This window comes from Oryctolagus cuniculus, chromosome 2 (genome assembly GCF_964237555.1).
Source record: "Oryctolagus cuniculus chromosome 2, mOryCun1.1, whole genome shotgun sequence".
Lineage (NCBI taxonomy): Eukaryota > Metazoa > Chordata > Mammalia > Lagomorpha > Leporidae > Oryctolagus > Oryctolagus cuniculus.
Window position 1 is genome coordinate 57394107 of NC_091433.1, and position 13354 is coordinate 57407460.

Genomic DNA, 13354 nt, shown 5'->3' on the forward strand with positions numbered 1-13354 from the left:
TATAATGACTTTGAATGAAGCCCTCTTTTACATGAGGTTCCTACTCCTGCTAAACTGGCTTGGGGTGATTCTGTCCTTTTCTGGACACACCCAGGCGGAGCAGCCCCCAAATCACAACCTCCCAGAGGTGGTCATTCCTTTCAAAGTAACTGGCAGTACCAGAGGCAAAAAGTCTCTAGGCAGGCTCTCCTATAGCCTGCGCTTTGGGGGCCAAAGATACATTGTCCACATGAAGGTTAAGAAGTTTTTGCTGTCCAAACACCTCTCAGTGTTCACCTATACAGACCAGGGTGCTCTCTTAGAGGACCAGCCTTTTGTGCACAAGGACTGCTATTATCACGGTTTTGTGGAGGGGGATCCAGAATCCCTGGTTGCTCTCAGTACCTGCTTTGGAGGCTTTAAAGGAATGTTATACATAAACAACATGGCTTATGAAATTATGCCCATAGCATTTTCTACCACATTTGAACATCTGGTATATAAGATGGAAAGTGAGGAAACACAATCCCGTACAATGAGATCTGGCATTATACCAGATGAAATAATAGGTCAAGATATTGATCATTCCACTCTGGAGCAAAGTGCTTATGTGGGCTGGTGGGTCCACTTTAGGATAGTTGAAATTGTATTGGTGATCGATAATTCTCTATACACTCATTATGAAAGGAATGACTCAAAGTTGCTGGATGATCTATATGTTGTTTCCAATGTAGCAGATTCCATTTATGATGTATTTGGCATTAAGTTGATGCTGTTTTCCATGGAGATCTGGAGTAACGAGAATATGATTGAAGTTGATGATGTAAGAAATTCCGTTAACACTTTTTGTAATTGGAAACATCTAAATATATATTACCGGAAAAAACACGATTTTGCAATGCTTTTCATAAACAAAAATTTAAGAGGATTAAGTGGTCTAGGTTTAGTTGGAGGAATATGTGTACCATATAAGAGTTGTGGAGTTGTTACTTTCTTTGAAAGAAGCTTGTCACATTGTGCAATTGCAATGGCTCACCACATAGGTCACAGTTTCGGCATGACCCATGATAATTATGCAACATGTGTATGTGGGAAGCCTAAATGTATAATGCATTTTGATAACCCACCAACACCTAAATTTAGCAATTGCAGTTATACTCAATTTTGGTATTACACTGCAGAAAGGACAACGTGCTTGCTGGAACATGAATATACAACAGATATCTTTAACTGGACACGTTGTGGGAATGGTGCTATTGAAGAACAAGAGCAATGTGACTGTGGAACTTTACAGCGTTGTGCAAAGGATCCCTGTTGCATGCCAAATTGTACTTTAACTCAAGGGTCTAGTTGTGCTTCTGGACTTTGTTGCAAAAACTGCCAGTTCTTACCATTAGGGTCTGTGTGTCGAAAGGAGACCAATCTATGTGATCTTCCAGAGTGGTGTAATGGAACGTCTCATAAGTGCCCAGATGATGTGTATGTGGAAGATGGAATTCCCTGTAATGTCACATCGTATTGCTATGAAAAAAGATGTAGTGACCGCACTTTACAGTGTAAGAGTATTTTTGGAGAGGAGGCAAAAAATGCAAATCTGACATGTTACAAAGAAGTGAACATCAAAGGAAACCGTTTTGGACACTGTGGTATCAAGGGTGTTAAATATAAAAAATGCAATACTTCAGATGTTTTGTGTGGAAGAATTCAGTGTGAGAATGTGCCAGAAATTCCACAGTTGAGTGATCATACTACTGTGCATTGGACTCACTTCAATGAAGTAACCTGCTGGAGTACTGACTATCATTATGGAATGAATACACCTGATATCGGTGAAGTGAAGGATGGCACAGAGTGTGGTCCAGAGCATCTCTGTGTCCACAGGCAGTGTGTCCACATATCCATCCTGGATAGTAATTGCTCACCTGCATTCTGTAATGAGAGGGGCATCTGCAACAATAAACATCACTGCCATTGCAACTATTTGTGGGATCCACCCAACTGCCTGATAAAAGGATATGGAGGTAGTATTGACAGTGGTCCACCCCCAAGAAGAAAGAAAGAGAAGAAGTTTTGTTATCTGTGCTTAATTTTGGTTGTTCTTTTGATTATTTTCTTATGTTGCCTTTGTTGTCTTTGTATGAAAAGGAACAAAGGAAAAAAAGGAAAGAAAAAACCTGAGAGTGCCCCTGTAACACCAAAAGCATCAGTAAAAACTCCAACTGGAAGCATAAAGCCTTAGCATTAAAAAGATTAATTCCTAGTGTGATTCTACTTAATCTTCCTTATTTTAAATAATTTAAAGGTATTGTCTGGAAGTTTGCTTCCTTATATTTCTTAGAAAAACTTAGGACACATCGGTGGTGTACCTGGTTTATAGCGCTGCCTCTTCGAGAACTTTACGTTATGGGGAACCAAATTTCTGCTGTACCAGCTGTCTCCCTATAGGGTTCTGTAGCAAGGATAATGAACAAGAAATTAGAAATCCAAGCAACATTCTCTTCCTATGTATGTCAGTGCTTCCTGAAGATTTCATATTGGATATGATTCATAATTTTAATCCACCTTCTCTTTTTTCCTCAATTCACTGCAGACCAACTTCAGTGTCAGTCCCAGAGATACCAGCATAGCTGTCTGGTCCAATCCATTTTGAATTCTGAGCTCCAGATCTTTGAGTTCTTTACCCATACTCCAAATTTCCAGTGCCTGCTTAGTAATCCCTACATTGGAGTTCTGAATCTCAGATCCAGGGTGTCAGTTCTATAGTCTTCTAACTTCAATGAACTACAACTTCCTTCATTTTTTCTTAGTACCATGTAAACCACTTTTTCAGTAGGGCCTTCTGACTTAATAACAAGCTAGTAGTCTAATGGCTCAATTAACTAGTTCTGTTTTCAATAGTGTTACCCAATTCCTTATATTTGGTTCTATGCCAAAAAAAAAAAAAATCACTGATGTGTTTTCTTTTTTCTGACTCAACTCTATTATAATATTAATTTTGGATTAATGGACAAAGCAAGAGTGAGGAGCCACACTTATTGATTTATTTTTAGGTTTGTTTGTTTTTTTTTTTTCCTTTCCAGTGCCTTTCACAAACTTTGGGAAATTACTTAAACCTTTGACCAGTTGACTTCACAATGAGGTGTGATGAGGTGTCATCTGGGTTCCTTTTGTTATAAAATGAGATAAAGAAGGTAGATGTTATAATTTTAGGTAACTATAGTAAGAGTGAGAAGGCAAGTGATATTTCTTTTAAAAAAGCTATATAATCCCATATTTTTTAAAGATTTATTTATTTGAAAGTCAGAGTTATGCAGAGATAGGAGAGTCGGAGAAGGAGAGATCTTCCATCCACCAGTTCACTCCCCGATTGGTCTCAACGGCCAGAGCTGAGCCGATCCGAAGTTAGGAGTCAGGTGCTTCCTCCAGGTGGGTGCAGGGGCCCAAGGAATTGAGCCTTTCCCAGGCCATAGCAGAGAGCTGGATTAGAAGTGGAGCAACCACGGTGGCCATTGGAGGGTGAACCAACTGCAAAGGAAGACCTTTCTCTCTGTCTCTCTCTCTCACTGTCCACTCTGCCTGTCAAAAAAAAAAAGAAGAAGAAGAAGAAGAAGAAGAAGAAGAAGAAGAAGAAGAGGAGCAGCCAAATGTCGAACCGGCTCCCATAGGGGATGCTGGCATGCCAGGCAGCAGCTTTACCTGCTACGCCACCAGCACCAGCCCTGCCATATTTAATAATATATATTGTTTATATTTATTATTTATATTTATTTATATTATTTATATTTATTTATATTTAATAATATATATTGTTTATGCATCAGAGACTTATGGAAGTAATTAACACAAAATTTTGGAATAAATAAAACATTTGTGAATGGTCAGCAATGCTCCCCCCAGAACACTTGAATATTCTGAACGTAAATTAAGAATCAAGCATCGGGGTAGCACTGTGTGTAGTAGGCTAAGCCTCCACCTGTGGTGGCAGTATCCTATATGGTGCCAGTTTTTGCCCCACTTCTGATCCAGCTCCTCGTTGTGGCCTGAGAAAGCAGTAGAGGATGACCCAAGTCTTCCGAGCCTGTACCCACGTGGGAGACCTGAAAGAAGCTCCTGGCCCCTGACTTCAGAATGGCCCACCTCTGGCCATTGCAGCCATTGGGGAGTGAACCAGTGGATGGAGGACCTTTCTCTCTGTTTCTCCCTTTCCTGCTCTGTCTGTAACTCTACCTCTCAAATAAATAAATAAATCTTTTTTAAAAAATCAAACATAGCCAATCCAGTTAGAGTATTTGCATAAAAAGAAACATGAGAATTATGTCATGTCATTAGTTTCCCATATGGCACATTTGCTAATTTTGGGTTATTTGTGGGATGTTAAGGAGAAAGGGTAGAGCTTCTTAAGGCAGAAATATCTGTAATTCTTTTGTACTTAAGAAGTGAAGATGATGTGGCAGGGGATTTCCTATTGGCGGGGGGGGGGGAGCCATTGTAATCCATAAACTGTACTTTGGAAATTTATATTTATTAAATAAAAGGTAAAAAATAAAAAAAAATACTTTTTAAAAAAAATTTGCCTGGTTTTTGAAGAGCTTGTAATATATGCTATAGCACTGCTGTCTGAAACTGTGAGCATCAAAACTGTTACTCATTGCCTTTCAAAGGTGAGAAAATAGAGAAACGAGGATTTCAATAGAAATTACCTAATATTTCTGAGTCTTAATGAAACTACACTATTTTCTTACCTAATTCAATCCCAGTTTTGTTGAAGTTTTTATACACTCAGTATATATTTCCAAATAGAACATAAATTTTTCTCAAATACAAGTTATTCCTCTTTGAGATTTCAACATTATATATAACTTATAGCATGTAATAAAAAAGCCACACAAAGCAATAAATTATGGCCAGTGATAAAGAGAAAACAGCAAGCGCAGAGATGTAAAACAGAAGTTAACAGTTACCTAAAAAATGATTGAAAGTAGAAAAAATAATAATAAAAAAAAGTCCCACTCTAATTAACATGCCACCCATGTGAGTGACCAGGATGAAATTCCTGGTTCTTGGCTTTGTCCTGGCCCAGTGCTGGCTGTTGTAGCTGTCTGGGGAGTGAACCAGGTGATGAAAGATTCATTCTCTTTCTCTCTCTCTGCTCTTAACCCCTCTGTAACTTTGACTTTCAAAGTGAATAATTAAATCTTTAAAAATAAGAAAAACAAAAAGAACAAGGAGGCCCAAACTATGCTTTTTACAGAAAAATCATTGCTAATAGGTCAGCACTCAAATATTAACGTTACTGCTTCAGGCAGGTAACAAGAACATGCCAGTGGGAAAAAAGAACATAAGGCAGAATAAATATTTGTGTGCAAACTTCAAGATCATCTCTATAATTCAGTATTTTTAAATGAAAGCTTGAAATCTGAAATGCCCTGAAGTCAGAATCTTCCTGAGTGTGAACATGATCCATAAATGGAAAATTCCACATTTGATCTCACGTGGTAGATCACATTCAAAACACAGGAACATAAGTTTATTCAGCCTTATCAAGGGAAAAGCATCCTTGCAGTACCCTTCTTTTGTGATACATCTTTTCCATAGGTGGCTCGATTCCACCTCACAGGCACAGCCACAGAGGGTAACATAATGTCAAATGGAGACCAATCACATCAACAGCAGGTTCCTAAGATGGCCCACATGGAATCAAACCTACTTGAATTACTGCCATTTGTTGTTCTTTGCTTAATCTCTGCTATTTTGAGTAAAGTTACTGTTTAAAATATCTAAAAATGGCATAAAGGAATTCCTGTGCATAAGAATGATAAGAAAAAGAAGCATTTATACTAATATGTGGCATAGAAAGTCAAGCTTCTGAAAAAACTGTAAACCAGTTTCCTTATTTATTTGAGAGGCAGAGATATAGAAAAACAGATGGAAGCAGAAAAAAAGACAGAGTTCTCAGTCTGCTGGGTAATTTCTCAAATATTCACCACCATCAGGTCTGGACCTGGTGGAAGCCAGGAGCTTGAAACTGAAACTTTGTATCCTCTGTGGATGAGAGGGAGTCAACCACTTGAACCATCACAGGTTCCTCCAATGATTCATATTAGCAGGAAGCTGTAATTGGGAGCAGAGCAGGGACCCAAACCCAGATTCTCCACATAGATGCATGTCTTCCTAGTGGATTTGTTGTGGGGAAGCTAGTTCCAGATTCTCGTCTACATTACAAGAGGGAATTCAACGTTGAGACGCTGATAAAGGCCAAAATTATTTACATGCAAAGAGAAAGTACACACTCAAGAAGGAGGTTCAGACATGCTCAAGAAACAGCTGCACTCAAAGTGTAAGTCCATCTCTGTATGATCTGGAGGCATGGAGTCTCATTTCTGGGGTGGAACTTAACAATATTCACAGGGCATGGCATTTTTGATGAGGCATGAGTACTGCTCACTTTTCATTACCCATTTTTGGAAATTTCAGAAATGTCATGACATCAGAGGCATGATGAGAGTGGGAGTGTCCTTCAATAGAATCCTACTATAATGGCCTTGTAATTTGTCGATGGTGATTTCAGGACACAATTGACAGCTATCTTGCTTACTCTTAGCTAGGACCAGTTGTAAGTATCAAAGCCATGGATGCTGTGGTTTCCTGCTGCACATATAGCATTGGGATTGGCGCAGCACATATAGTGCTGAGACGTAAGTGATGCTCTGGGGAAGAGTGGAGCATCTTCCTCACTGGCTATCTTCCTGCTCGCATTGTTTCCTCAGCTATTTTAATCCCTTAATCTTTATGAGACATTGAGAGAGAAAGGTCCATCTTTGGTAACTTCTTACTTTTTCAGGGCTCATCCTTGCATAGGTAGGGATCAAAAATTCCTTAAAATTCCTTACAAACTGGTCTATAGTTTCCACTGGTGGAGTAGATCTTTACTATCAGTCTTTGGTAATGGCTAGACTCCCTGACTGTCAATTTTTTCATGAAACCATTGAATTCCAGAAGAGACACATTTGACAGTTTGGATGAGTATACAGGGCCATAAAGGAAGTATACTTTTTGCTGCTACCCAGATGGTGGAAGCTGAGAAACTTCCTTTACCCATATCACAGAACCAACTGGATTGATCTTAAATTCTTTCGACATTTGTTCCACAAGCTTACAGTTCTTAATATAAGTTAAGGTTAAGCAGGTCTTAGTAATCATTGTATATACTCCACCCTATTCTGCCAGTAGGTAATCTAGGAGTAATCAGTTTTCCAATATCACTTTCTATATGGAATTTAAAGAATATTGCCAGCAATATGGGTTTTTCAGTTTTAATTTGTGTATCAGGTCTACTAGAGGAGACCAACTCTATAATCTCTTTTTAAAAATATTTATTCATTCATTTGAAAAGCAGAGTAACATGGAGCGAGGGAGGGAAAGAGTGAGTGTGAGAGAGAAACAGAGAGAGAGAGAGAGAGATAGAAAGAGATTCAACTCATTGGTTCACTCCCCAATATGGTCACAACCACCAGTGCTGGAAAACAGGATGAAGCCAAGAACCAGGAACTTCATCCAGGTAGCCCACATGGATGGCATTGTCCCAAATAGTTGGACCATATTCTGCTACTTTTCCCAGGCATTAGCAAGGAGCTGAATCAGATGTGGAGCAATCAGGACACAAACCAGCACCCATTTGGGATGCCAGCATCACAAACAGCAGCTCTACAATGCCATTCCCTATACTCTTCACAAGAATTAACTAGCTTTTCAGTATCTTCAGATGGCAGAGGAGTAGCTGGATTTAGAATCTCACATGCATTGAGACTCTGCTCTAGTGAGTCTAATAAAAGGGCCTGGTATTTAGGCATCCTTCTATTAACCACTGGTATCCTTCAATCTCCAGAATCTCATTTGCTTAGTGTGGAGTTTGAATTTCTAGAGACTGACCTAAAATCAATTTTGTTGCTTCCTATGTCAAAAGCTTGACAGCAGCAGTTGTTTTAAAGTCAGTTGTTTTAAAAAGTAGGACACTAGTTGCAAAAGTAGGCAAAATATTTGGGTGAGTATTCCCAGGTGTATTCCTTGCCTTTCAGCTATAAAATGAATTGTCTAAATTAGAGATTCCCATAACAGGGGCCCATTATCTGCAAATATTTAATCTTTTGAAAGATCGTATGCTGTTTTTCTATACAAGTAGCTCAGTATCTGGACATATTAAGGTCTCATCTGGGTGTTTTTCATAACCTGGAATCCAGATCCTGCAAAAGCCTGCTATCCCCCGAAATACCTGTAGATATTTCTCTATGACATTCCTAATATGCAGTGTGACTTCTTTTCATTTAAATGAGAGAGAATGCTTTCCTGGGATCAGGACATATCCTGTGCAAACTACTTCCTTTTAGAGATCTGGACTTTTGTAGAAGAAACTTTATATTCTCATTCCACAAAAAATTTAATATCTGAATGGTGTTTACATTTAACTCTTCCTTAAAGGGACTACATAGATGGATACCACATGCATTTTCTAACATAGCACCAGTTTTTGAGCTCTCCACATTCCTTGTCAAGGGTATTCACAAACAAATGAGGGCTATCCCTAAAGATTTGGTGAAGAACTGTCAAGGTGTAATCTTGATCAGTCCATTGGCATGTGAACAGATAATGGGATTCTGGGTATAGATATTTATAGAAGAAAACATCTTTAAGATCTAGGACTATGAACCAAGTGGTGCCTTCAGGCATCTTGGCTAGGACAGCATAAGGATTTATGATGCTAAGATCCTGAACTAGCTGATGTTTACCATTTGACTTTAAAGCTGGCAGATACTGCAAGAGTTGACATGGAACCAGGATTCTATGCTTGAGAAATGCATCAATAAAAGGTTGGAGTACACCCTTGGCTTCTGATTTTAAGAAGTATTGACATTAAAGAAAGACCATTTTGTCCTTTAGGAGGATTGTGATGGAGGTTGCATGTATACATTCTCTGGGTATGCTCTAATCCCAAATCTGAGAATCAGATGCATTCTAGGTTTCAAAGGGAAATCATGCAAATTAGGTTTTGTATCAGTGCTCATTAGCATAATAATAAATTATTTAGAATTAGGGAAATTAACTTAAGAGTAGTGCCAATGGAGGATAGCAAACCACAGATGAGTAAAAGAGTTAAACATTCCAGAACCACCAAAAGATGTTGGGAGACAAAGATATTTTTCAACTGACAAACAAAAAGCAAATTAAATTGTCTAGAGCAGGATTTGGTTATCAGTTCACAGCACTTTGAGGACTGAGGTCATACATAGGAATTCAGAATAGATTATGTGACTTTTGCGTCAAACAGAAACTTAATACTCCTGTTTATATCATTTAGGATCACCAAGGGGTTCCAATAACGCAATTGTCATATGGGTTGTGGGAACCACCAATTTTCCATGAGTAGTCAGTCCTGAAATAAAGATATGAGGGAACTGGGAGTCATTCTTTCACTACAGAACTTAGGCCAATACCATTTCCAGTACCCTTCTTATTTATAGCAGGTGCAGGGTTAAGAGGTAATTTCAGGTGCATTCCCTGCACCAATATCCTGACTTACCACGCCTGAAGAATTTGCTCTTGAGCTTTTTACCCATTTTGGAAACCCTATGTGTTGGTCATGAGGTTGTAGGACGCTGATTACAACAACTGTTATGTTTCCCATGTTGGATTCTTTTCAGCCTTATTTCCTCTTCAGTACTATTAGACATCCAAAATACTATATCTAACATCTGATTCATGAGAGTTTGAGGTCTTATGGTTAGTTTTGGAGTTTTCTCTGAATATGCGGGGTCAGCTGTTTAAATGGGTATTGACTATCCTTCCAGGATGCTGGGTTCTGCATTAATATACCTCTCCCAGGCCTCTACCAGTCATCCCTGGAATAAGGCTGGGTTCTCTTCCTTATACGTTGTTACCTCACTGGATTTGTCATGACTTATGGGGTTGATAATATTTTTTTTATTCCAGCCACTAGACAGGTAACAATTTGGTCTCAGCACCCTAAATCTTTATGGCCTTTCTGATAGTACAATTAGATATTTGTGAGAACTTTGTGGCTCCCAGAGCATATTGGTTAAAAGTTGAGCTACCAGAGAGATAGCATGGTCTTAGACTTCAGTCTATATTGTTTATTTTTCCTCTGGAGTTCAACATGTGGATGGGACACTCCAGATCAAGTCAAAAGCCAGAGTTAGGGCTCGAGATTTTTTAGTAACTTTGGTAAGATACTCTGAAAACCTTCCTAGTGTTTTTTTTTTTTTAAAGAAAACTTTAAGTCAGTCATGCAGAAAGGGACGTGTACTCTAATTGTCCTAGCATCTGTTAGCCAGCTATCTCAGAGGACAAAGCTTACTTGCAGTTGGATGGTAGTAGTCCTCACTGTGAGTGATTCCAACCAGCCTCTCCTCTAGTAGAGGGGGACAGCTGAAGCCCATGAACTGGTAGAAGGTAAAAGAATCAGAGTCTAAAGGACAGATGAAAGACCAAGCATTACTTGTGAATTGATCCAGTGCAGGGACAAGGTGGTCAAAAAATGTGAGACCTGTATGGTGAAGAATCACTCAATAGTGAGTTATCTATCATACCTATCTATTGTTCCTCCATATCTTGTGTCTTTAGGTGTGTCTGTTGTTGGCAAAAAAGAACTTATAGCTTCTTCTTAGGGTCAGGTTTTGAAAGAGTGCCATGAAGGCCTGAATGTAAGGAATGCATTACCATTTTTACTATCTCTTAAAGAAAGGTCAAGTTGTGAGAGAACATTAAATATGAGGGTCCTAGGGTGACTAGATTTGTTCATTCTTTAACTTATAATGTGGCCAGACATTACTACAAATGGAAATACACATTTTCTTTTTTAGGACATCTAGAATAAGGCTTTTCCAACTTTTAAGTATGCAGCTCTGTGGGGAAATCCATGAGGTTGTATGGGAAGTTACTCATGGTTGAAAAAGCATCTTTTGCCCACACATCTGCAGCAATTCCTGTGAGTTTTGGTGAAGAGAGCAGTTATATGTTTGATTATAAGAGATTTTAGTCCTCAGATTTAATATTTCAGCAAGGTGTTGGCCTGCTTGACACTTCTGGTCCAGAGAGTAATTGGCCATTGTGATCAATGAGGTAATCCTGAAAGCTTAACAATTTAAGGGAGACTAGAAGGCCTTTCTTTCAAATGATACAGATGATCTTTTACAGAGCATTCTACAGGACATTCATCAGTCATGTCCCAGGACCACATACAGACCTCTCATTCTGGACATCTTAATGATTGATGTCTACATTGTAACATACAGTGAAGCAAACAGAACTCTAAAGTAAAACAGGGATGTGAGGAGTGTGTATGTGTTGGGGACAGAAATGTGAGGGTGGCCTCATGCCACAGACCCAGCAAAGGTTTTGCAGAGCAAAAAGATGAAAATTTACTTTACATGTGTAATCAGATGCTTACTGCATGTGTACTAAACACCTCATTGATAAGGGCAAAATAACCCACTCATCATGAAGGAGCAAAAACGCTGGAGTTTTAGAAGGAATAAGCAAAAGAAAGCCTAGGCAATGTAGGAAGTCAGTAGTCAGATGGCAATAAAAACAAGGATACCTGAAGGGCATTGCTTAGGAAAAAGTTCCAGCCACATCTTCACAAAGTACCCAAGATTTACAATCTCCAGGGGTTGGCCTTTGGTCTCCCACCTCCAACAGTCACTGAAGGAAGCAGAAATTGTTGGGATAAGAGATTTTAGTCTAGTGGACTGGAACAGGATGAAAAAGGAGAGATAGGCAGAATAAAAGCAAGAGCCCCAAACACAAAGGGTTTCAATTAGGAGAAAAGCTCACCAGCCAATATCTGGGTGGGCTTCTAACTCCCCTTTCAGGCTCCCAGCTGGCTCACCGCCTACATCGACAGGGTCCAGGCTCTTGTCTCTGATGTAAGAAAGAATTAAAGTGTAAGGCATTGGTAAAGAACAACAGAGAAACAAGACTCAATTGCCTGCAGAGAGAAAGTACATAGGAATGAGTGTAGGCAGGTGCAAGAAAGAGTAGTAATAAACAGGATTTGAGTCCATCCCTTTATATGATCTAAAGACTGATGGGAAGTATCTGGGGCAGGACTTAAATGAATGTATGAAGGGTGCAAACTTTGTGTTTGAGTGTGAGTACTGTCCAATTCCTAGCTTTCTTTTGTAAGTCTCAAAATCTCAAGATATCAGGTGCATGAAGAAATTGGGATTGGTTATAGTAACTTTATTGGAATACCCTTATAACTGTGAAAGTCAGCACTGGCACACAGAAGCAGCCACATTGGTTGCTTTTACCCAGCACCAGTTCTAAGCAGTGTTTTGTGAATGAAGTTTGTAGCAGCCAAAGAAGTTAAGGGACTAAAAGTGACTTCACAACAATTGTAACTCAAGTCTAAACCCTATTATTAGTTTGCACATGATAATATGTATCATGATTGTTTATTATATTTTTGATTACTTTTCACTTATCTGTTTTTATTTCATTTGAAAAGCAAAGAAACAGCGAGATAGGGAGACAAACATAGAGAGATCTTTTATCTGCTGGCTCATTCCCCAAATGCCTATGATAGCCAGGGCTGGGTCAGGGAGAAACCAGGAGTCCAGAGCTCGGCAGTTACACAAGAGCTTCCACAGCTGCTACCTACTTAGGTAAAAAATGTTTCCTATCCTCTCTCAGCCAGTTGACAGGTGTCATCATCAGTGGCTTGGGCTGCGGCCATCTAATCTCACCTTGCTTTCCAAAGACGACACTTTCCCTGGCTCTGGGCTGCTGGGGTCATGTGTTGCGTCAGTGCACAATGCTGTGCACCTGTGCCTTCTACACATATCCATCGTATCTCTTCTCCTTCCACAGAATCTCCACTGCAGCTTTCCCTCCAACTCTCCTCTGAGAATGCACTCTCTCCATATTTTCACTATTTTCTCATAGCCTACAGCAGTCTGCCCTTTCCTCATTCCAACATCTTGGAATACCCCTGAAATGTTCTTAAATGCATGACTTCATTGTGTGTAAAAATGTTTTCCTCTCTGGCTCAGGTTCCCTCTCTGTAATATGTGAGAACGCCATTTCTATTTAAATAAGTGAAAAAACTTAAAGTTTGGAGTCCAAACACATATATATGAATTAGTAACTGAAATTTTAGTAAATAATAGAACCATTCTCACCAATTTATTGGTTAGCAAAGACAACATTCTATGCAATAACTAATACAGCTTATTATGCTTAGATAAAAACATTTTTAAATAATTATGAAAAAACAATGCTACTCCATTATGTAACATTGATTAAATTATTCCTTTAGAAGGAGTCTTCAAATTAGGGACAGCAAATAAAGAAAATTTAG

The 13354-nt window shown here is 39.0% G+C and overlaps 1 protein-coding gene across 1 annotated transcript; it reads left to right on the forward strand.

The window, feature by feature from the left end:
- The first annotated feature begins 4 nt into the window (after positions 1-4).
- LOC100349728 (disintegrin and metalloproteinase domain-containing protein 29) lies at positions 5-2239 on the forward strand. The gene has a single exon (XM_008249943.4). It carries the CDS (start codon positions 5-7, stop codon positions 2216-2218), a length of 2214 nt encoding a protein of 737 aa, XP_008248165.2. The 3' UTR covers positions 2219-2239.
- Positions 2240-13354: the final 11115 nt, after the last annotated feature.

Bases quoted from the DNA above. Each gene is read 5' to 3' on its own strand.
- LOC100349728 (XM_008249943.4), top strand. From the start codon at position 5: ATGACTTTGAATGAAGCCCTCTTTTACATGAGGTTCCTACTCCTGCTA.